General features: G+C 47.1%; 1 protein-coding gene across 1 annotated transcript in view; it reads left to right on the top strand.

Moving 5' to 3' along the window:
- Nucleotides 1–24,302, top strand: part of LOC137321662 (probable ATP-dependent RNA helicase DDX43) — a 59,998-nt gene that overhangs the window by 5,501 nt on the left and 30,195 nt on the right. The window contains 7 exon segments of the mRNA XM_067984164.1: nucleotides 2,237–2,375; nucleotides 2,863–2,994; nucleotides 3,141–3,222; nucleotides 14,829–14,985; nucleotides 15,092–15,210; nucleotides 17,560–17,670; nucleotides 19,920–20,061. Of these exon segments, the coding sequence (XP_067840265.1) occupies nucleotides 2,237–2,375; nucleotides 2,863–2,994; nucleotides 3,141–3,222; nucleotides 14,829–14,985; nucleotides 15,092–15,210; nucleotides 17,560–17,670; nucleotides 19,920–20,061 (882 nt within the window).

The raw sequence follows: 24,302 nt of genomic DNA, 5'->3' as shown, positions 1-24,302 counted from the left end.
CAAAGTACTCATTTAATACCTCAGCCATGCCCACTGCCTCCATGAGCAGATCTCCTTTACGGTCCCTAATCGGCCCCACCTCTCCTCTTACTACCCGTTTACTGTTAACATGTCTGTAGAAAACTTTTGGATTCCCTTTTATGTTGGTCGCTAGTCTATTCTCATACTCTCTCTGCCCCTCTTATTTCCTTTTTAACTTCTCCTTTGAACTTTCTATATTCTGCCTGGTTATCACTTGTGTTATCAACCTGACACCTGTCATATGTCGCTTTTTTCCGCTTCACCTTATTCTCTATCTCCTTTGTCATCCAGGGAGCTCTGGCTTTAGTTGCCCTACCTTTCTCCCTTGTTGGAATGTACCTTGTCTGTACCCAAATCATCTCCTCTTTAAAGTTGTTCAATTACAGTTTTGCCTGCCAATCTATGATTCCAATTTACCTGGGCCAGATCTGTTCTCATCCCACTGAAATTGGCCCTCCTCCAATTGAGTATTTTTATTTCAGAGTGGACAGAGTCCTTTTCCAGAGCTATTCTAAACCTTATGATACTATGATTGCTGCTCCCTAAATGCTCTCCCACTGACACTTGCTCCATTTGGCACGTCTCATTCCCTGGAACCAAGTCCAGCAATGCCTCCTTCCTTGTTGGGCTGGAAATGTACTGGTTGAGAAAGTTATCCTGAACACATTTCACAAATTCCTCCCCCTCTTTGCCCCTTATAGTATTACTATCCCAGTCTATATAGGACAGTTGAAATCCCCTGTTATCATTACTCTTATGGCTTTTGTACCTTTCTGTAATTTCCTTGCAAATTTGCTCCTCTATATACTTCCCACTAGTTGGTGGCCTATAGTACACACCCAGTAGTGTAATGGCACCTCTATTGTTTCTTAACTCTAACTAAATAGATTCTGTCCTTAACCCCTCCAGGACATCCTCTCACTCCAGCACTGCAATATTCTCCTTAATCAATACTGCCACCACCCGCCCTCCTCCTATCTTCCCTGAACACCTTGTATCCAGGAATGTTAGACTTTTTTTCTGTCTCTTTCCTCCACCCCATTGTGGATTTGAGTTAGGGACTGCTCTGATTGGTTAGTTTAGGTCACTCGTTACTTGGTAGTGTGGTTGCTACGGAAACATTTGGAACAGTGGTACCAATAATCTGGTTGAGGGACCTCTTACAGCTCACCTACCCCAGACCAGTGACCTGCTGCAGATTCGCTGCTCCATCTGAATATGGGCGAGAGCAGGGATTCCATGTCCCACTCCTCCTCCTCCTTGTCCATTGAGAAAAGGCAATGGAATGCTGTCATGAAGTGGGGCTACAACCAAAGAATTTGAAACAGTCCTGGATTGGAAGTTGAGCATTGAAAATACTGAATTTGCAACATTGTTGGGGTTATCTGTGGAGTGGATGGAAGATATTAGTGGAGTGGTATGGTGGCGCTCAGCCTGATGGTGAGCAATCGTGGTCTGCTGTGAATGGTCAGCCTGATGGTGAGCAATCGTGGTCTGCTGTGAATGGTCAGCCTGATGGTGAGCAATCGTGGTCTGCTGTGAATGGTCAGCCTGATGGTGAGCAATCGTGGTCTGCTGTGAATGGTCAGCCTGATGGTGAGCAATCGTGGTCTGCCGTGAATGGTCAGCCTGATGGTGAGCAATCGTGGTCTGCCGTGAATGGTCAGCCTGATGGTGAGCAATTGTGGTCTGCTGCGAATGGTCAGTATCTAGGGTGCAGGAAAACTGCTGTTCAAAACAGGGAGGATGTTCTGTTAAGTGCACAAAACATTCTGTGAAAATCTTACCTTTCGGGTGGAGTGATGTAACCTACAAACGACAATCAATCAATTTAAAACAAAAAGCAACCCTGCAGGAAATCTATAACATTCGCTCATTCTTAAAAACGGGCCAAACATGAGTTGGAAAACCACAATAATGGGAGTAAACGTTCTGTGTGAAACAGAACTGAGGTCCTTTCGAAGGTTGAATTCAGCAGGTCTGGATTACACTGGTCCCAGATCCCGGTATGAGCAGTTCACTAATGCTACAAACAAAGGTGTACGTTACTGGTAATCTTTGTCCTTTGGTAAGGAGAATGAAGCCAGTTTCCTATCTCTGCCCCATAGTGTGAACACAGGCATGGACTGGACGTAGAACAATCGCCCTTGTCCCCATTCTGGGCTCTGGGGGGGTTCATTATTCACTATATGTATTTATGTATTTTTCATGCTAGATATTAAAAGGTGATACCCAGGCCGAAGTGAAGCTTTTTGGCAGTCATGAGGCACAGCTAAAAGCCAAGGAACTGATTCAGAATCTTGTGGAGAGGAGAAATATGGCTCATTTGAATGGAGCTCGGAGGAGTGACCGAGGTAAATTCGGGGGTCGCACACATCATTCTCAGCACCAAATGTACTTCAGCATTATCGCAAAGCAATCCTGAAACTGTGATCCCAGGGATCGGTTGTTGAAACGAGTAATGTAATTGTGGATTTCACATGATTGTCACGATCCAGTCTAACTTTGCACTCAGGATTATGGAAACCCCTCCATTGGGTTACTGTGCCTGCTGAGTATCCATTATTCTAAGTGTAATTGTACAAAGGGCGATGTATCCAGGTGAACCACACACAGGTATGTGGTGGCATCGCTGCATCCTTGGTATCTGCTGGTTATACCGGTGGGAGTTTGTTCTGTGCTCCATCAGTCTGTGACGGATGTGTTCTAGCTATAGCAGAGCATCAACTAATCCTGATGTGCCAGATGTGATAGGAACCTGCAGCACATAGTCTATTCGAAATCAGCATTAAATGTTTCTCTTTTTTTTCTTCTTTACTTCCCTCGACCATCGCTCCAAAGGCATTGGATGGAAGTTGAATGTCAGTGAGAGTCACTCTGCGAAGACCAGCATTGTGAACTCACCCCGTCCCGTCATCAACTGGAACTCGCTCCGTGAAAACAAGGAGAAATATCAAGCCATGAAGTGGGCTGGTTCGTATTCCACCTTCTGCCTCATTACACCAAACATTCTCAAACCCTGTTCATCAGGGAGGAGCGAGGCTGAGGATTCATGCCCATTTTAAGATTGACCATAGAGAAACGTATTGTAAATAACAGTTTTCTCTTTTTGCATTAAGGCCTTCCTCCAATTAAAAAAAACTTCTACAAGGAAGCTGAGACTGTTGTCAATCTGACACCAGAAGAAGTTGCAAACTGGAGGTAATTTATTTCTGGAACCTGATACAAATTCAGCGATACGCATTCCAAAACATTCTTGAGTGCTTTTGAGTTTTACTCCAACAAGTTAGAATATTAAGATTTCCATTTCCTTCTGCAGTTCTCCCATAGAATTGGCAGTCTGGTCTACAGACCTGCATGGCCAACACTCTAGTACTTTGGTAAGCTGGGATGCGATATCATTCAAATGGGGCGAGCTACAGATTTTCTGCTCTGAGTCACAACAACAACTTGCATTTATATAGAATCATACAAAGAATACAGCACGGGCCGTCGAGTCCACGCCAGCTCTATGCAAGGAATCCAGCTAGCCCTATCCCCGTAGCCCTGCAAATTTTTTCCTTTCAAGTACTTATCCAGTTCCCTTTTGAAAGCCACGATTGAATCTGCCTCCACCACCCCCTCGGGCAGTGCATTCCAGATCCTAACCACTCGCTGTGTAAAAAAGTCTCTCCTCATGTCACCTTTGGTTCTTTTGCCAATCACCTTAAATCCATGTTCTCTGGTTCTTGACCCTTCCGCCAATGTGAACAGTTTCTCTCTATCTACACTGCCTAGATCCTTCATGATTTTGAATACCTCTATCAAATCTCTTCTCAGCCTTCTCTGTTCCAAGGAGAACAACCCCAGCTTCTCTAATCCATGTAACTAAAGTCCCTCATCCCTGGAATCATTCTAGTAAATCTTTTCTGCACCCTCTCTAAGGCCTTCACATCTTTCCTAAAGTGCAGTGCCCAGAACTGGACACAATACTCCAGTTGTGGTCGAACCAGTGTCTTATAAAGGTTCATTGTGATTTCCTTGCTTTTGTACTCTGACTCTATTTATAAAGCCCAGGATCCCGTTTGCTTTTTTAACCACTTTCTCAACCTGCCCTGCCACCTTCAATGATTTGTGCACTTATACCCCCAGATCTCTCTGTTCTTGTACCCCTTTTAGAATTGTGCCCTCCAGTTTATATTGTGCCTTTAATGTAGTAAAACGTCCCAAGGTGCTTCACAGGAGCGATTATCAAACAATATTTGACACCGAGCCACATAAGGAGATATTAGGACGACCAAAAGCTTTTGTCAAAGAGGTAGGTTTTAAGGAACATCTTAAAGGAGGAGAGAGAGGTAGGGAAGCGGAGAGCTTTAGGGAGGGAATTCCAGAACTTAGAGTCTAGGCAGCTGAAGGCACAGCTGCCAATAGTGGAGCGAAGAAAATCGGGGATGCGCAAGAGGCCAGAATTGGAGGAGCGCAGAGATCTCGGAGGGTTGTAGGGCTGGAGGATGTTACAGAGATAGGGAGGAGCAAGGCCATGGAGGGATTTGAACTCAAGGATGAGAATTTTAAAATCAAGTCATTGCCGGACTGGGAGTTGGAATACACTGCTTCTTTATGTGTCAGCCTTGCCTTGGAGTCAGAAGGTCATGGGTTCAAGATCCATGCCAGAGACTTGAGGGAGTGCTGCACTGTCTGAGGTGCCGTCTTTCAGATGAGACATTAAACTGAGGCCCCGTCTGCCCTCTCGGGTGGATGTAAAAGATCCCATGGCACTATTTCGAAGAAGAGCAGGGGAGTTCTTCCCGGTGTCCTGGGCCAATATTTATCTCTCAACCAATATCACTAAAACAGATCAAAAGCAAAATACTGCGGATTCTGGAAATCTGAAATAAAAACATTCTGCAGAACATTCTGGGGCGGCAGGTGAACAGCCAGAGGTTGTGGTTCATATCGGTACCAAGAAAGAGGGATGAGGTCCTGCAGGCAGAATTTAAGGAGTTAGGAAAGAAATTAACAAGCAGGTCCTCAAAGGTAGTAATCTCCGGATTACTCCCAGTGCCACACACTAGCGAGTATAGAAAAAGGAGGATAGAGCAGATGAATGCGTGGCTGGAGAGATGGTGCAGGACAGAGGCCTTTAGATTCCTGGGGCATTAGGACCAGTTCTGGGGCAGGAGGGACCTGTTCAGGCTGGACGGGTTGCACCTCAACAGAGCTGGGACCAATGTCTTCGCGGGGAGGTTTGCTAGTACTATTGGTGGGGGGGGTTTAAACTAATTTGGCAGGGGGATGGGCACCAGGATGTAGCATTGGAAAGGAAAAACAAGGGGCACAAAGGATCGGGAGAAAAGATAGCACTAGAGCAAGAAATAGTACGGTATTAGGTGGGAGCAGACTGAGAGAGATCACAAGAAGGTCTAAGATAGGTTTACAGTGCATGTGTGTAAACACACGAAGCGTGGTAAACAAGGTTGGTGAGCTGCAGGTGCAAATAGCCACGTGGGAATACGATGTCTTGGCGATAACTGAGACCTGGCTCAAAAAAGGGCAGGATTGTGTACTAAATATTCCTGGATACAAGGTGTTCAGGAAAGATAGGGAAGGAAAGAAAGGGGTGGGGGGGTGGGGGGCGCGGTGGCAGCATTGATTAAGGAGAATATTGCAGTGCTGGAGAGAGAGGGGATGTCCTGGAGGGGTTAAGGACAGAATCTATTTCGATAGAGGTGCCATTACACTACTGGGTGTGTACTATAGACCACCAACTAGTGGGAAGTATATAGAGGAGCAAATTTGCAGGGAAATTACAGAAAGGTACAAAAGCCATAAGAGTAATGATAATGGGGGATTTCAACTATCCTATATAGACTGGGATAGTAATATAAGGGGCAAAGAGGGGGAGGAATTTTGGAAACGTGTTCAGGATAACTTTCCTGACCAGTATGTTTGCAGCCCATCGAGGAAGGAGGCATTGCTGGACTTGGTTCTAGGCAATGAGGCGGGCCAACTGGAGCAAGTGTCAGTGGGGGAGCATTTTTGGAGCAGCGATCATAGTATCATAAGGTTTAGAATAGCTATGGAAAAGGATACGGACCACTCTAAAGTAAAAATACTCAATTGGAGGAGGGCCAATTTCAGTGGGATGAGAACAGATCTGGCCCAGGTAAATTGGAATCAGGGTTTGGCAGGCAAAACTAATTGAACAGTGGGCGGCCTTTAATGAGGAGGTGATTTAGGTACGGTCTAGGCACATTCCCACGAGGCAGAAAGGTAGGGCAACACGGAGTAGCAACTATCGATGGAGTCTGGTTTCGACAGAGTCTTTAAATGGGAATTTGGTGAGTGAGGAGACTCTGTGCAGTAAGTAATTTTACAACACCAAGTTATAGTCCAGCAATTTTATTTTAAATTCACAAGCTTTCGGAGATTTTCTCCTTCCTCAGGCAAATGTTTGCCTGAGGAAGGAGAAAATCTCCGAAAGCTTGTGAATTTAAAATAAAATTGCTGGACTATAACTTGGTGTTGTAAAATTGTTTACAATTGTCAACCCCAGTCCATCACCGGCATCTCCACATCTGTGCAGTAAGGGGTGAGGTGCATTTGATTAGTCAGCGGAGAGGAGCGTACCGAGAACGGGTCACAGCAACAAAACAAAACTGCAGTGTGACGTCATAGGTAAGGTAGGTGGTTGGTGGTGAGTATCTCCTCTGTTTTCTTCTTTCTTCGGACTGTGGGCTAAGTAACTTACAGCATAAAAATAAATTTTTTTAAAAACGAAACTTAATTTAGTTATAGCAAGTAGTGTTTTTTAGTGAATCAAGGTCCCTAGTGTAGTTAACATTCTCTTAATTAAGAGTAATTTAAAGGAGTAAACTCCTTTTTAAAGGGAGTAACTAACGAGCATAATCTAAGGCAAGTCATGGCAGCAGAGCTCGCACCAGTGATATGCTCCTCCTGCACTATGTGGGAAGTCATGGACACTACCGGTGTCCCTGGCGACCATGTGTGCCGGAAGTGTGTGTGCCGGAAGTGTGTCCACCTGCAGCTACTGGCTAACAGCATTTCGGAGCTGGAGCTGCAGGTGGATTCACTGTGTAGCATCCGCGATACTGAGATTATTGTGGATAGCACGTTCAGTGAGGTGGTCACACCAGAGGTAAAGATTACACAGGCAGAAAGAAAATGGGTGACCACTAGGCAGGTAGGGCAGGAGTCCCCTGGGGCCATCTCCTCCCTCAAATAGATATTCCGCTTTAGATATTGTTGGGTGAAAATAAATTCACATCTAATCTGTGGTAAAGTAAAAGGTACAGTTTATTAAAACAGAGCTCTGGGAGAAGGGTCTGTGCGAGCACCTTCTCCTGCGAGCACCTTCTCCCCGATCAACAAAATTCACAAGCTTATATACAGTACAAGACTGGAGCACACCGATAGCCATTACGACATTACTTATTCCTTAGTCAATCCGGCTCCGTGGCAACATTCAAAAACAACCTAATTATAACTTTACATCGTTAGCTAAGCCCCTTCTTTTAGTTCTGTCTTTTATCTAAGTTTGTCCAGTTATCTGGACAGTAGGGTCCATTTTTGCTGTATTGTGGCTTCGGCCGATCTGAGTCAGTGACTCGTGATTGGACATGGCTCAAAGGTTAATCAGATATACCCTGCATACACCCGCGTGACAGTTACTACTTTGTAACCCGATTGTGCTGCAAATTTTAACCTTGTTATTGCAGCTTCTCATATCTCCACATGCTTAATCACTTTTGTAGTTCAGTTTCTGACCATCTGTTCCATTTGTGTTTTTTTTTTAAAACTAGTCTCAACTGAAACTAGGTTGTCATGCTGTGTCGCTCGACTGCAACATTCAGCTGGTTCAAATCCCAACCCTTCAGATATTGTTGGGGGAGATGGCTTATCAGGGGAATGCAGCAAGAGCCAAGACCGTGGCACCACGAGTGACTCAGCTGCACAGGAGAGGAGGAAAAAGAATGGGAGAGCAATAGTGATAGGGGATTCCATCGTAAGGGGAACAGAGGCGTTTCTGCGGCCGCAGATGTGATTCCAGGATGGTATGTTGCCTCCCTGGTGCTAGGGTCAAGGATGTCACGGAGCGGCTGCAGGACATTCTGAAGGGGGAGCATGAACAGCCAGAGGTCATGGTCCATATCGGTACCAATGACATCGGTAAAAGAAGGGATGAGGTCCTGCAAGCAGAATATAGGGAGTTAGGAAATAAATTAAAAAGCAGGACCTCTAAGGTAGTAATCTCAGGATTACTCCCAGTGCCACGTGCTAGCGAGAGCGGAAATAGGAGAATAGACCAGATGAATGCGTGGCTTGAGAGATGGTGTAGGAGGGAGGGGTTTAAATTCCTGAGGCATTGGGACCGATTCTGGGAAAGGCGGGACCTGGGCGGGTTGTACCCAAGCAGAACTGGGACCAATATCCTCGTGGGGGCATTTGCTAGTTCTGTTGGGGAGGGTTTAAACTAGTATGGCAGGGGTATGGGAACCAAACGGCAGGTACAGATAGGACAAATTCAGACCAGGAAACAGGAAGTAGAAAAACAGTTAGTGACGTAGTTAGCGACTCAGAAAAGCAAAAGAAGCAAAGGTTAAATAGTGTTCAGCACAGGAATTTGATGGGGTTAAAGGGTATATACTTCAATGCAAGGAGTATTACAAACAAAGCAGATGAGCTAAGGGCACAGATAGGCACATGGCAGCATGATATCATTGCTATAACGGAAACCTGGCTTAAAGAGGGGGATAATTGGCAGCTTAATATCTCTGGATATAGAGTTTTCAGGCAGGATGGAGTGGGTGACTTAAAAAAAAAAAAAGGAGGGGGGTTAGCATTATTGGTTAAAGAATCAATTACAGTTGTGAGAAGGGATGACATGCTAAATTGATCATCAATCGAGGCCAAATGGGTTGAGCTAAGAAATAAAAAAGAGGCAGTCACACTACTAGGAGTGTACTATAGACCCCCGGATAGCAAAAGGGAGATAGAAGAACAAATATGTAGGCAAATTTCTGAGTGCAAAATTAAGAGGGCAATAATAGTAGGGGACTTCAACTACCCTAACATCAACTGGGATTCAAACAGTGTGAGGGGCACAGAGGGCGCAAAATCCTTGATCGGTGTCCAGGAGAACTTTTTTAGCCAGTACGTGACAATCCCAACAAGAGGGGATGCAATTCTAGATTTAGTCCTGGGAAATGAAGTGGGTGAAGTGACAGTGGGTGACCATATTGGGGATAGTGACCACAATTCAGTTAGTTTTAGCATTATTATGGAAAAGGACAGAGTTAAATCAGGAGTAAACGTTTTAAATTGGGGGAAGGCAAATTTTACAGAACTAAGAGGTGATTTGGCAGAAGTGGACTGGTCACAACTACTTGAGGAGAAATCAGTGGCAAGCCAGTGGGAGGCATTTAAAGTGCAATTCTACAGGTATAATGCAGACGCGTCCTCTCAAAGAAAAAGGGTGGCACTACCAAATTTAGAGCCCCCTGGTTGTCTAGAAGTAAACGGGGCAAGATAAAGCAGAAAAAGAAAGCTTATGACTATAACAGAAAACTAAATACTGCAGAAAGCCTAGAGGAGTATAGAAAGTACAGGGATGACGTAAATAAGGAAAGTAAAGATAGGGCATGAAAAAATATTAGCTAGTAAGATTAAAGAAAACTCAAAGATGTTTTATCAGTACATTAAGAGCAAGAGGATAGCTAAGGAAAAGATGGGACCGATCAGGAATGATAAGGGTAACTTGTGTGTAGAAGCAGAGGTGTGGGTGGGGTTTTAAATGAATATTTTGTCTCTGTATTCACAAAGGAAAGGGATGATCCAGACGTAGTAGTTAAAGAGGAGAGGTGTGAAATATTGGATAAGGTAAACATAGAGAGAGGAAGTACTAGAGGGACTGGAATCCTTGAAAGTTGAAAAGTCACCAGGCCGGATGGATTGTTTCCTAGGCTATTGAAGGAAGCCAGGGAGGAAATAGCGGATGCTCTGAAGATAATTTTCCAATCCTCACTAGATACAGGGGAGGTACCGGAGGACTAGAAGACTGCAAACGTAGTACCATTGTTTAAAAAGGGTACGAGGGAAAGGCTGAACAATTATAGGCCGGTCAGTCTTACCAAACTATTAGAATCAATACTGAGAGATAGGATAAACTGTCACTTGGAAAGGCATGGTTTAATCAGGGATAGTCAGCATGGATTTGTTCAGGGAAGGTCATGCCGTACAAATCTGATTGAATTCTTTGAAGAAGTGACCAGGAGGATTGATGAGGGTAGTGCAGTGGATGTTGTCTACATGGATTTTAGTAAGGCATTTGATAAGGTCCCACGTGGCAGACTGGTCAGAAAGGTAAAAGCCCATGGGATACAGGGAAATGTGGTGAATTGGATCCAAAATTGGCTCAGTAACAGGAAACAAAGGGCTCAGTGTTGCTGTTTGTGGTATATATTAATGATTTGGACTTGAATGTAGACGGCATGATTGGCAAATTTGCAGACAACACAAAAATTGGCCGTGTAGTTGATAGTGAAGAGGATAGCTGTAGACTACAAGAAGATATCAATGGGTTGATGGATTGGCGGAAAAGTGGCAAATGGAGTTCAACCCAGAGAAGTATGAGATAATGCTCTTAGGGAGGGCAAACAGTAAAAGGGAATACGCAGTAAACGGGAATATATCGAGAGGGGTAGAAGAAGTGAGAGACCTTGGAGTGCATGTGCACAGGTCCCTGAAGGTGGCAGTACAGGTAGATAAGGTTGTGAAGAAGGCATACGGAATGCTCTCCGTTATTAGCCGAGGTATAGAATACAAAAGCAGGGATGTAATGATGGAACTGGATAAAACGCTGGTAAGGCCACAGCTGGAGTATTGTGCACAGTTCTGGTCACCACATTACAGGAAGAACGTAATTGCTCTGGAGAGAGTGCAGAGAAGATTTACAAGAATGTTGCCAGGGCTTGAAAATTGCAGCTACGAGTAGAGATTGGATAGGCTGGGGTTGTTTTCCTTGGAGCTGAGGGGAGACTTGATTGAGGCATACAAAATTATGAGGGGCCTAGATAGAGTAGACAGGGAGTATCTGTTTCCCCTAGCGGAGAGTTCAAGAACTAGAGGACATAGATTTAAGCTGATTGGCAGAAGGATTAGAGGGGAAATGAGGAAAAACTTTTTTACCCAGAGGGTGGTGGGTGTATGGAAATTGCTGCCGAAATTGATAGTAGAGGCAGGGACCCTCAACTCTTTAAAAAGTACCTGGACCTGCACCTAAAGTGCTGTAAACTGCAGGGCTATGGAGCGGGTGCTGGAAGGTGGGATTAGAATGGGCACCTGGTTGTTCTTCGAGCCGGCGTGGACTCGATGGGCCGAATGGCCCCTTCTGTGCTGTATCTGTTCTGTGGTTCTAACTAAAGCCAGAGCTCCCTGGATGACAAAAGAGATAGTGAGTAAGATGAAACGGAAAAAAGGAGCATATGACAGATGTCAGGTTGATAACACAAGTGAGAACCAGGCAGAATGCTGGAAATACGTGAACTCTGTTTCTCTCTCCACAGTTGCTGCCTGACCTGCTGAGTATTTCCAGCATTTTCTGTTTTGATCACTAAAACAGATTATCTGGTCATTATCACATTGCTGTTTGTGGGATCTTGCTTTGTGCAAATTGGCTGCTGCGTTTCCTACATTACAACAGTAACTACACTTCAAAAGTACTTAATTGGCTGTGAAGTGCTTTGGGACATCCTGACGTGGTGAAAGGTGGTGTATGAATGGAAGTCTTTCTTTTCTTGTGTGCATGCTCCATCTGTCGCCTGTGGGGAGGACTGACGAGACTTGTAACTGTGGTTGATTGACTGGAGTGTTAGGAAGTCCTTGGACTAGAACCTGCGAACAAGTGGATTTAATTACGAGCAGCCTGATTGTTGCAGTAGTTGGATTGTTGTGTTTGAACTCTAGCTGCTAACAGCTATTGACATCCACTCCATTTTGCAGAATTTAGCTGGCTTCTCGCCGACAGGAAAGGAGAATTATTGCTTTTCCCATCTGTTATTGTGGCTTTCTTTGCCCTAATTGCTGCATTAATGTCAAGTGATCACTCTGGCTGATGTGAGCAGTAATTCAGGGCTCTATTTCTCTGCTGCTTGTCACCTTCATTGCTGCTGTGTTCCTTGGAAGGTTGCAGCAATCGTTTTTATCTTTTTTGGTTTTGATAAGCGGTGTGGTATTTACAAGGCAGGAAATAGGCCGGAGTTGCACATTCTGGCTGTAGGTGTAGATGGAATCTTCACACAAGCAGTGCTGTGTGGACTGAGGTTCAGGAGTTCTTTATCTTAAAGCAATGCTTTACACAATTATATTAACAGCTGCCCAGTCTCTAAAGAGCCATTTAAAATGGGGGAATAGCAAATAGCTGTACAGTTACTGATGTCTTTCAGTCCCTCTCTTGGGGAGAGCATTTATTGTTAGCACTTATTGTAATCCCTCCCTGACAGACAGAGAGAGAGAGAGGCAGACAGCATTATATTTGATGCTTTCAATCCTTCCTTCTGTGCTAATTCTGTTCTGGTCATCGTATATATTGTATAACTTGAAGTTCTTTAATTTGTATTATGTTAATTTGAATTTAAATTTAAATTACTTAATTCAAATTGCAAGTATTTTATTTTTGTAGAACCGACATCAACTCTTTTGCAAACCTTTAAGTGTGAGCCCTGTCTATACTACTCTCTCTTTCAGTGTGGCGAAGTTAACTTTCTTACAAAAACAAAATACTGTGGATGCTGGAAATCTGAAATAAAAACAGAAAAAGCTGGAAATACTCAGCAAGTGAGGCAGCATCTGTGGAGAAAGAAACAGAGTTAATGTTTCAGGGCGATGACCTTTCGTCAGAACAGGAAGCCGATTTAATATCCGGACGATTGAGCTGACCATTAGATGAGGACAGGTTAACATTAGCGATCTGCATCCTGACTTATATAAAGGGCCTCAGATAGATGTAACAAAAGGATGTTTGGTGCAGTGCTAACACATTTTATCAGTATTCTAACAATTAAAGTTAGTTCGAGAGGAAGGCAGAATTGTAAAGGTTAGAAGTGCAGATGGAGAAAGAATCTACTTTTCCTTTCCTGCCTATGAGAAGCCAGCTAAAGTTTGGCTGAATTCAGTAAGGTCAAGTGTTGACTGGAAGTGTTTCACTAAAAGCTCTAGAACTAGCTCTAGCTCTAAATCTAGCACTAGTTCTAGCACTAACTTGCTGCACCATTTTTTTCTTGGTGCCCTGTAAATCACGGAGCAGTGATTCCAACTGTTATTGGCTGGGCTGCACTGATAAAATGTTCAATTCCCGCTCGTCTCTCCCTTACTAAGGAGAACAGCAGTGGACATTCTGTAAAAGAAAAGTCTGTGTCTGTCTGTCCCACTCTACACCCCCCCCCCCCCCCCCAATCCGTTTCTGGATCAGGCTTTCTTCCTTTATTTCACTTTCCCTTGTTTATTGCCCCCTGAACACCCCCTAAAAGCTGAGCACACTGCTGGTTCCACAGCTGCTGGTTGTCATGGTTGCAGTGACGAGCTCACTTATTCAGCTTTGTCCACTCCTGAGGCAGTGTCCCGTTAGACTGTTGCGGGCCCTTAAAACCAGCTGCATGTGTTCCCCTCCCCACCTCGGGCAGGCTGCCGATCATAGGCAGGCCTCCGGCCTGGAACCTGCCTTAACAGGGCTCTAGCTGAAAACTGGGGAGAGTTGCGAACGAATGGGCTCGGCCAGAAGCTAGTCCCTGCCACTTCCACTGGTGAAAAGAATTCTGTTTAAGTACCATATTTCAGGCCTGTAAAGTTGGTCTCCAGCCAGCAGAAGCTTGAAACTAGTGTTAAACCTCCCTCTATTGGCAGGAAAGGAGTACTCCAGCTGTACAATTGTACAATGAGTCCATGCAACCTTTATCTTTTATGTATTTGTATTAAGAATGTTTTTATTTTTACAGCTGCTATTCATTAAATTGCACCGGTCCATGTGACCTGCAGGGGTCTAATTCTAACCACTGCAGATAGGCGAGACTACAAGCTGTGGTAACACAAGCTATTACATGCTTTAGAATTAACCACAAATTTAGACACTGATTATAGCATCAATAATATCTTGCCTTACTGCAGCTTTTATCACCCATTCTTCTTTGTGAAGATTTTTGTGGATTATTTTCTTAAAGGTTGAGGTCGCTGTGGGGTGGGACTGATGTCTGTCTAGGACCTTTAACTACGTTAAAGGCGCTAAATAAATGCAAGTTGTTGTTAACTGCTGCCTGTAAACCCTCCTGTTTAGGTCTCCTGAAAACACCCTGGTGTTTGATATCGTACTGCCTCTCCTAAGATGCTGCATTTGGTGAAATTGCATTGTATTCACTTGTGCGTGTTTAAAATGTACTGCCGGAGATGTCCCTGATATGATGGCATGGTCCGTTATATCAAGATGTAGCTCCACAGAGAGTTCTCGCTCTCTGCTTTATCACCCTCCCTTCAGATGTACTGATCAAGCGGGGCACTGAGTGGAGACCGGGATTTCTCAATTAAGGCAGGGAGAATTTTCGTCCTTGATGTCCCGCCTAATGCCTCCGAGCAGCTGCCTTAAAGGCAACATAACAGGAGACCTGGGAGCAGGTTGCCCATCCCTTCGGCCTCAGAACTAGGGGGGAGGGAATGGGGTTGAGGGGGGTTGTAATGTATCCTTTCCAAGTGTTTTTTAAAGTTGTGCTAAGTCTTAAAATCTTCATCACGAGAGTCTGAACTGGCACTTGTTTTAATAGAAAATTAAACAACAATATAATATGTGAAGATCTGATTGAAGACAAAAGGCGACAACTTCCTAATCCAGTACGCACATTTCTGGAAGCTTTTCAGTATTATCCCGAGATTATGGCAAATATCACAAGAGTTGGGTTCCAGCGCCCGACGCCTATTCAGGTAAGCAAGTTTCACTTTATAGTCCGCTGCCTTCCTATAGGTTGGTCATTTTATTGATGCCAGTGAGACTTAGTTTTGTTATCTGTGGATTGTGTTCCTGTCTTAGTCTCAAGCTTGGCCAGTAATTCTGCAGGGGATTGACCTGATTGGGATAGCACAGACTGGAACTGGAAAAACCCTGGCATATCTCTTACCTGGGTTCATTCATCTGGACCTGCAGCCTGTGTAAGTTACTTACTGTTTTCCATATTGCTTTCTGACAGTAAATTTCCCTTTCCTTTCTCCCCTGCACCTCTCTCGTTATTAACCTTCTGTATCCTCCACCTCCAACAGGCCACACCACATCTGATACAAATCAACTGAGTCACAGGAGCAGAGCGCCCATGTGGTGAGGCAAACTCTGCTGCTTTTCCCCATGATTGTCTCCACCAGCCTACTGAAAACTGACAAAACCAATCTGATGGGATTAGGATTGTCTTCAGCAACACTTGGGCAGCAAGTTCTGGTCCCTGGGCTTCCCCTATACTCCTCATATCCAGAAAGCTGGGTCAGGGGCCAAGGCTCGTAGAGCAGGATAGCTACAAGGCCGAGAAGAGTAAGACGAGAAGAGAGGGATCTAAAAGCAGTGATTACGTGACACCAAGCATGGAATTTACAAGTCCATAGATTGTAGGAGAGGGATACTGAGGGAGGAAGATAGCTCCTCAGTAACGGAGCTGAGATAGATAGATAGAGAGTAGGGCTCCTTGATTTCCACACCATGGGGATGCAGAATGAGCTTAAAACGAGTAAGAGAGGGAGGTTCTGGAAAGCTGTTTGCACTGGTCGGTGTTCAGTAACTAGAGAGCATCAATTTAAGATCCGAAGCAAAGAACGAGTGGAGCAATTGGAAGATTTTTTTTTACTGGATATGGATGTTAGGACATGAAATGTCCTGCCAGAAACACGGGGATGCAGAATCCTTAATTGGTAGGGGATAAATATTTGATAAGGGAAAATTGAAAAGGGCAGGGGAATGGGAGTGAGGGGAGAGCTATTTCAGAGAGTGGGCATGGGGCGATGGGATGAATGGAGGAAAGGGCTGGGGAAAGGCACTGAGTAAGTGATATTTTTCAGAGACCTGGCGCTGGTGTGATGGGCTCAATGGCCTCCTTTGCTGTAAAATTCAATAGTTCAGTGATCATGCCAGTATCGATTAAATTGAAACAAAGGTTCACTGGAGCGATAAAGAAATGCTGAACATTTGTGAGTTTTCAGTCAGGTTGTCAGATTAACCCTGGGCTTCGCATAGATTGCAGCACGAGTGGCTTTGCTGAAAGTATTTCTCCTTTGCATTAGTTGCCTGGCTTTACCGCACACCAAAAGCATGTGATCTGAATGAGTAGCCCAGTTGCAAAGATTATTACAAATGGCACAAATGAAGTCCCTTACCTAGACTGCTTGAAACATAATGATGCTGTTCTCCTTCTAGCCTGAGCTCAGGATGGCCATTTCCGTGCCCTGGGACCATCTTCAACGCCTTTCAGTAATGTATTCACTTCGATGTTCTAGTTATAGCCTTTTCTTTAGGTCCTTTAAAATGAATCAATTAAAATTTCGACAAGTTTTGCCTCTTAGATTCTCAATTGTGTAACAGGAATTGAAACCAGCGCACAGTGTGTGAGGGGAAACCAGCATAATCGATGCAGCAAAAATACCTGTGGAAAAAATGAAACTACCACAACCAACTCCACAGTGTGTACATTTTAAAACTGCTCGAGTGAACTAGTACACCATAATGTGGAGATGCCGGTGATGGACTGGGGTTGACAATTGTAAACAATTTTACAACACCAAGTTATAGTCCAGCAATTTTATTTTAAATTCACAAGCTTTCGGAGGCTTCCTCCTTCGTCAGGTGAACGATGTGAAACGATTTTCACATCGTTCACCTGACGAAGGAGGAAGCCTCCGAAAGCTTGTGAATTTAAAATAAAATTGCTGGACTATAACTTGGTGTTGTAAAATTGTTTACAATAGTACACCATAAACAGAGAGCAAAGTTCAAGCAGTTTCACATCATCCAAACCCCTCAATAATGATCATTGTGCAGTTCCCCAGTGAGATTACTGCACTGTAATCATTCCACCGTCTCCCAGTGAGATTACTGCACTGTAATCATTCCACCGTCTCCCAGTGAGATTACTGCACTGTAATCATTTCCACCATCCCTTCATTCAATTGTTATGCTGTAATTATTCTACATTTAATGGCGTGTATTGTTAGGTGAGTTGTCCTTCATTGATTCTTTAGATCGCTGGCAAATCAGATGCATTCTAAAATAATATATTTGGTGTCAAATTAGACTGAAATATCAGTGATATTGAAACATTAATCATTGTGTTGTTATGAATCCTCCAGGAGAGGGCCTACAGAGGCCTCAGCCTGCATGTCCGATTTGAGAAGTGCTTGCTTGTCATTGTTTTAAGACTTGCCAAGGGGCACCAGGCTGCCCAGGGCTGGCGTCGTTTCCCCATTTCCTTGACCGTTTGGACTGTGCCATGCCTGTACTCTAACAGCTCTGTCTGTGTTTAGAGCGCGGGAGAGGGTTGACGGCCCTGGGATGCTGGTCCTCACTCCAACTAGGGAGCTGGCTCTTCAGATACAGGAAGAGTGCAACAAGTACAGTTACAAAGGAATTAAGAGGTACTGATGATAGCTGTGTAATAGAGAATACTGCTTTGATATGTCTGGTTGTATCCAGTCTTTGGTATACCATAATAATAATTCACCTGGTCTGGCATCCACAGTACACGGGATGTGTAATTGTGGAGGGAGGGGTGGGAACTTTTACTCCTGGCTGGCTAGTGGGTCTTGACTGGTGGTTTCTCGAATGTTGAACCTTGGTACTTCCAACATCAAATCAGCACAACAGACATCCCTCCACAATGACGGTTAAAAGGGGTGAATTGCTTTGAACACACAGCTGGCTGATCAAACTGTTCCTCATGCCTCCAGAGTTAGACAGAAACAGCAGTGGCAGCATGGCAAGTCTATACTGAACCGCACTCCGTAAGGTAGCTTCGAGCTCTCGGGCCACTGGGAAATACGCACTGTCGTAGCACAGGGTCTCTGGTTTCACTCTCCCTCTTGTGGCTTTTTCTCGTGGGCTTTCTTGGGGTACAATCCTTGCTTTGCTCAGTCTTCAGTCCCACATGTTAGAGTTCTCACTGTGGTGTGCTGGTGAAGTCTGTGTAGGTCAATGTGGGTAAGTTTTGCAGATACTTGAGAGCAGCCACGTGTCCCACTGAATAAGTGATAGGTAGGTGATTGATTCTTCACAACCAATACTCTGATTCCGCCATTAACAGTCTGCTAGATAAAGGCTAATAACGGCAGAAAATGTGAAAAAACACTCGGCAGGTCAGACAGCATCTGTGGAGAGAGAAAGAGTTAACATTTCAGGTCGATGACCTTTCATCATAACTTCAGTGTCTCTCTCTCTCTCTCCACAGATACTGCCTGACCTACTGAGTATTTCCAGCATTCTCTGTTTTTATTTCAGATTTCCAGTATCTGCAGTATTTTGCTTTTGTTTTAGATAAAGATGTAACTTCTGTTTCTGCCCAATCTTGGAGCCTTACACCACTTCAGGCAGGGAGGGCAATGGTCTACTTTCAGTCCACGTCCCTCGCTGGTTTGCAGGAAGCACACGGCAGTGATCTGGGGATGGTGCTTCTCCGTTACAGCACAGATAAGATCAGAACATTGGTTAATGTTTCAGATTGAAGAGCGTCCTATTTCTACAGAACTCCACTCTAGTGACACATTTCACATGCGGGCAGATGGAGGGACTGAGGCTGTGTTCTCTGGCCATGCACAACCTGTCCAAGGAGTGCACGATACAAGGACAGATAGACCAGGCCCACTGTCACATCCATCAAGGCAGCGGGCCCAGGTCAGAGTGCCAGAAGCGGTGTTGCTCAGGGTCTAGATCAGGACAATCCCTGTGAGAATTCATGGTCCAGATCAAGGCAATCCCTGCGGGAATTCAGGGTCTAGATCAGGGCAATCCGCATGGGAATTCAGGGTCTAAGTCAGGGCAATCCCTGCAGGAATTCAGGGTCCAGATCAGGGCAATCCCTGCGGGAATTCAGGGTCCCGATCAGGGCAATCCCTGCGGGAATTCAGGGTCTAAGTCAGGGCAATCCCCGTGAGAATTCAGGGTCTAGATCAGGGTAATCCCTGCGGGAATTCAGGGTCTAGATCAGGACAATCCGCATGGGAATTCAGGGTCTAGATCAGGGTAATCCCTGCGGGAATTCAGGGTCTAGATCAGGACAATCAGCATGGGAATTCAGGGTCTAGATCAGGGCAATCCGCATGGGAATTCAGGGTCTAGATCAGGGCAATCCGCATGGGAATTCAGGGTCTAGATCAGGGCAATCCGCATGGGAATTCAGGGTCCAGATCAAGGCAATCCGCATGGGAATTCAGGGTCTAAGTCAGGGCAATCCGCATGGGAATTCAGGGTCTAGATCAAGGCAATCCGCATGGGAATTCAGGGTCGAGATCAGGGCAATCCGCATGGGAATTCAGGGTCTAGATCAAGGCAATCCGCATGGGAATTCAGGGTCTAGATCAAGGCAATCCGCATGGGAATTCAGGGTCTAAGTCAGGGCAATCCGCATGGGAATTTAGGGTCTAAGTCATGGCAATCCCTGCGTGAATTCGGGGTCCAGATCAGGACAATCCCCGTGACAATTCAGGGTCTAGATCACGGCAATTCCCTTGGGCATTCACAGTCTAGATCAGGGCGGTCCCCCTGGGCATTCAGGGTCCAGATCCATTCATTTTAACAGGGAGAAGTATTGCACCCCTGTGTCTGTGAAACTTTCACTATTCTCATGTTCCCAATTGATCTGTGTTTAATTGTTGGATGTTTTATTTTTCAGTATTTGTATTTATGGAGGAGGAAGCCGTAAAGATCAGATTAACGTCGTTACGAAAGGAGTGGACATTGTTATTGCAACTCCTGGACGGCTGAATGATCTGCAAATGAACAACTACATCAATCTGAAGAGTACCACTTATTTGGTGAGTGAGAAGGGGAAGTAAAGCAGAACCTAACCCAGTGTCTTCTGTTTCCACAAGAAAATTCCATTTGGCATTGCTTTTTAATAAAATAATTGAGTTCGTCCAATGAATTTGGTCTTAATCTGGGTGCTTCAAAGAGCCTACATTTATTTGCTAATATTTTGCCAAATAATCACACATCTGATTGATTCCAGAGTGAGGAGGTTGTAATTCTACCCCCCCCCCCCTGCCCCACCATAACTGCACTGGAGTTTAGGATTAGTTTTAACAAACCGTGTTTACTCCACGTGTAATGACCGGTCATTTGAGTGTGATTGGGATCATCCGTGTGGTAGATGGTGTTAATCTGTAGGTAGTAATATGTTACTTGAAAAACGTAACCAAACTTGACAAGTCAGTTTCTTTACATGAGTTCAAGTCCCACTCCAGAGACTTGAGCACGTAATCCAGGCCGACACTCCAGTGCAGTACTGAGGGGGCGCTGCACTGTCGGCGGGGCAGTACTGAGGGGGCGCTGCACTGTCGGCGGGGCAGTACTGAGGGAGCGCTGCACTGTCGGCGGGGCAGTACTGAGGGAGCGCTGCACTGTCGGCGGGGCAGTACTGAGGGGGCGCTGCACTGTCGGCGGGACAGTACTGAGGGAGCGCTGCACTGTCGGCGGGGCAGTACTGAGGGGGCGCTGCACTGTCGGCAGGGCAGTACTGAGGGAGCGCTGCACTGTCGGCGGGGCAGTACTGAGGGAGCGCTGCACTGTCGGCGGGGCAGTACTGAGGGAGCGCTGCACTGTCGGCGGGGCAGTACTGAGGGGGCGCTGCACTGTCGGCGGGGCAGGACTGAGGGAGCGCTGCACTGTCGGCGGGGCAGTACTGAGGGGGCGCTGCACTGTCGGCGGGGCAGTACTGAGGGGGCGCTGCACTGTCGGCGGGGCAGTACTGAGGGGGCGCTGCACTGTCGGCGGGGCAGTACTGAGGGGGCGCTGCACTGTCGGCGGGGCAGGACTGAGGGAGCGCTGCACTGTCGGCGGGGCAGTACTGAGGGGGCGCTGCACTGTCGGCGGGACAGTACTGAGGGGGCGCTGCACTGTCGGCGGGACAGTACTGAGGGAGCGCTGCACTGTCGGCGGGGCAGTACTGAGGGGGCGCTGCACTGTCGGCGGGACAGTACTGAGGGAGCGCTGCACTGTCGGCGGGGCAGTACTGAGGGGGCGCTGCACTGTCGGCGGGACAGTACTGAGGGGGCGCTGCACTGTCGGCGGGGCAGTACTGAGGGAGCGCTGCACTGTCGGCGGGGCAGTACTGAGGGAGCGCTGCGCTGTCGGCGGGAGAGTACTGAGGGGGCGCTGCACTGTCGGCGGGGCAGTACTGAGGGGGCGCTGCACTGTCGGCGGGGCAGTACTGAGGGGGCGCTGCACTGTCGGCGGGGCAGTACTGAGGGGGCGCTGCACTGTCGGCGGGGCAGTACTGAGGGGGCGCTGCACTGTCGGCGGGGCAGTACTGAGGGGGCGCTGCACTGTCGGCGGGACAGTACTGAGGGAGCGCTGCACTGTCGGCGGGGCAGTACTGAGGGGGCGCTGCACTGTCGGCGGGACAGTACTGAGGGGGCGCTGCACTGTCGGCGGGGCAGTACTGAGGGAGCGCTGCACTGTCGGCGGGGCAGTACTGAGGGGGCGCTGCACTGTCGGCGGGGCAGTACTGAGGGGGCGCTGCACTGTCGGCGGGGCAGTACTGAGGGGGCGCTGCACTGTCGGCGGGACAGTACTGAGGGGGCGCTGCACTGTCGGCGGGGCAGTACTGAGGGAGCGCTGCGCTGTCGGCGGGGCAGTACTGAGGGGGCGCTGCGCTGTCGGCGGGAGAGTACTGAGGGGGCGCTGCACTGTCGGCGGGGCAGTACTGAGGGGGCGCTGCACTGTCGGCGGGGCAGTACTGAGGGGGCGCTGCACTGTCGGCGGGGCAGTACTGAGGGGGCGCTGCACTGTCGGCGGGGCAGTACTGAGGGGGCGCTGCACTGTCGGCGGGGCAGTACTGAGGGGGCGCTGCACTGTCGGCGGGGCAGTACTGAGGGGGCGCTGCACTGTCGGAGGTGCCGTCTTTCGGATGAGATGTTAAACTGAGGCCCCGTCTGCGCGCTCGGGTAGACATGCAAGATCCCACGGCCACTATTGGAAGAAGAGCAGGGAAGTTCTCCCTGGTAGAATCATAGAAAGGTTACAGCACGGAAGGAGGCCATTCGGCCCATAAAGCCGGCTCTATGCAAGAGCAATCCAGCTAGTCCCACTCCCCTGCCCTATCTCCGTAGCCCTGCAAATTTTTTCCTTTCAAGTACTTATCCAGTTCCGTTTCGAAAGCCATGATTGAATCTGCCTCCACCACCCCCTCTGGCAGTGCATTCCAGATCCTAACCACTCGCTGTGTTTAAAAAAAAAAAAAAAGTTTTTCCTCATGTCACCTTTGGTTCTTTTGACAATTACCTTAAATCTATGTCCTCTGGTTCTTGACCCTTCTGCCAATGGGAACAGTTTCTCCCTATCTACTCTGTCTAGACGCTTCATGACTTTGAATACCACGATCAAATCTCCTCGCAACCGTCTCTGTTCCAAGGAGAACAACCCCAGCTTCTCCAGTCTATCCACGTAACTTCTTTTTTTTTATTTGTTCACGGGATGTGGGCGTCGCTGGCAAGGCCGGCATTTATTGCCCATCCCTAATTGCCCTCGAGAAGGTGGTGGTGAGCCGCCTTCTTGAACCGCTGCAGTCCGTGTGGTGACGGTTCTCCCACAGTGCTGTTAGGAAGGGAGTTCCAGGATTTTGACCCAGCGACAATGAAGGAACGGCGATATATTTCCAAGTCGGGATGGTGTGTGACTTGGAGGGGAACGTGCAGGTGGTGTTGTTCCCATGCGCCTGCTGCCCTTGTCCTTCTAGGTGGTAGAGGTCGCGGGTTTGGGAGGTGCTGTCGAAGAAGCCTTGGCGAGTTGCTGCAGTGCATCCTGTGGATGGTGCACACTGCAGCCACAGTGCGCCGGTGGTGAAGGGAGTGAATGTTTAGGGTGGTGGATGGGGTGCCAATCAAGCGGGCTGCTTTATCTTGGATGGTGTCGAGCTTCTTGAGTGTTGTTGGAGCTGCACTCATCCAGGCAAGTGGAGAGTATTCCATCACACTCCTGACTTGTGCCTTGTAGATGGTGGAAAGGCTTTGGGGAGTCAAGAGGTGAGTCACTCGCCACAGAATACCCAGCCTCTGACCTGCTCTTGCAGCCACAGTATTTATATGGCTGGTCCAGTTAAGTTTCTGGTCAATGGTGACCCCCAGGATGTTGATGGTGGGGGATTCGGCGATGGTAATGCCGTTGAATGTCAAGGGGAGGTGGTTAGACACTCTCTTGTTGGAGATGGTCATTGCCTGGCACTTATCTGGCGCGAATGTTACTTGCCACTTATCAGCCCAAGCCTGGATGTTGTCCAGGTCTTGCTGCATGCAGGCTCGGACTGCTTCATTATCTGAGGGGTTGCGAATGGAACTGAACACTGTGCAGTCATCAGCGAACATCCCCATTTCTGACCTTATGATGGAGGGAAGGTCATTGATGAAGCAGCTGAAGATGGTTGGGCCTAGGACACTGCCCTGAGGAACTCCTGCAGCAATGCCTTGGGGCTGAGATGATTGGCCTCCAACAACCACTACCATCTTCCTTTGTGCTAGGTATGACTCCAGCCACTGGAGAGTTTTCCCCCTGATTCCCATTGACTTCAATTTTACTAGGGCTCCTTGGTGCCACACTCGGTCAAATGCTGCCTTGATGTCAAGGGCAGTCACTCTCACCTCACCTCTGGAATTCAGCTCTTTTGTCCATGTTTGGACCAAGGCTGTAATGAGGTCTGGAGCCGAGTGGTCCTGGCGGAACCCAAACTGAGCATCGGTGAGCAGGTTATTGGTGAGTAAGTGCCGCTTGATAGCACTGTCGACGACACCTTCCATCACTTTGCTGATGATTGAGAGTAGACTGATGGGGCGGTAATTGGCCGGATTGGATTTGTCCTGCTTTTTGTGGACAGGACATACCTGGGCAATTTTCCACATTGTCGGGTGGATGCCAGTGTTGTAGCTGTACTGGAACAGCTTGGCTAGAGGCGCAGCTAGTTCTGGAGCACAAGTCTTCAGCACTACAGCTGGGATGTTGTCAGGGCCCATAGCCTTTGCTGTATCCAGTGCACTCAGCCGTTTCTTGATATCACGTGGAGTGA

The sequence above is a fragment of the Heptranchias perlo genome, chromosome 5 (genome assembly GCF_035084215.1).
Source record: "Heptranchias perlo isolate sHepPer1 chromosome 5, sHepPer1.hap1, whole genome shotgun sequence".
Lineage (NCBI taxonomy): Eukaryota > Metazoa > Chordata > Chondrichthyes > Hexanchiformes > Hexanchidae > Heptranchias > Heptranchias perlo.
Note: the sequence above shows the minus strand (reverse complement) of the source record. Positions and strands in the feature narration are given on the sequence as shown.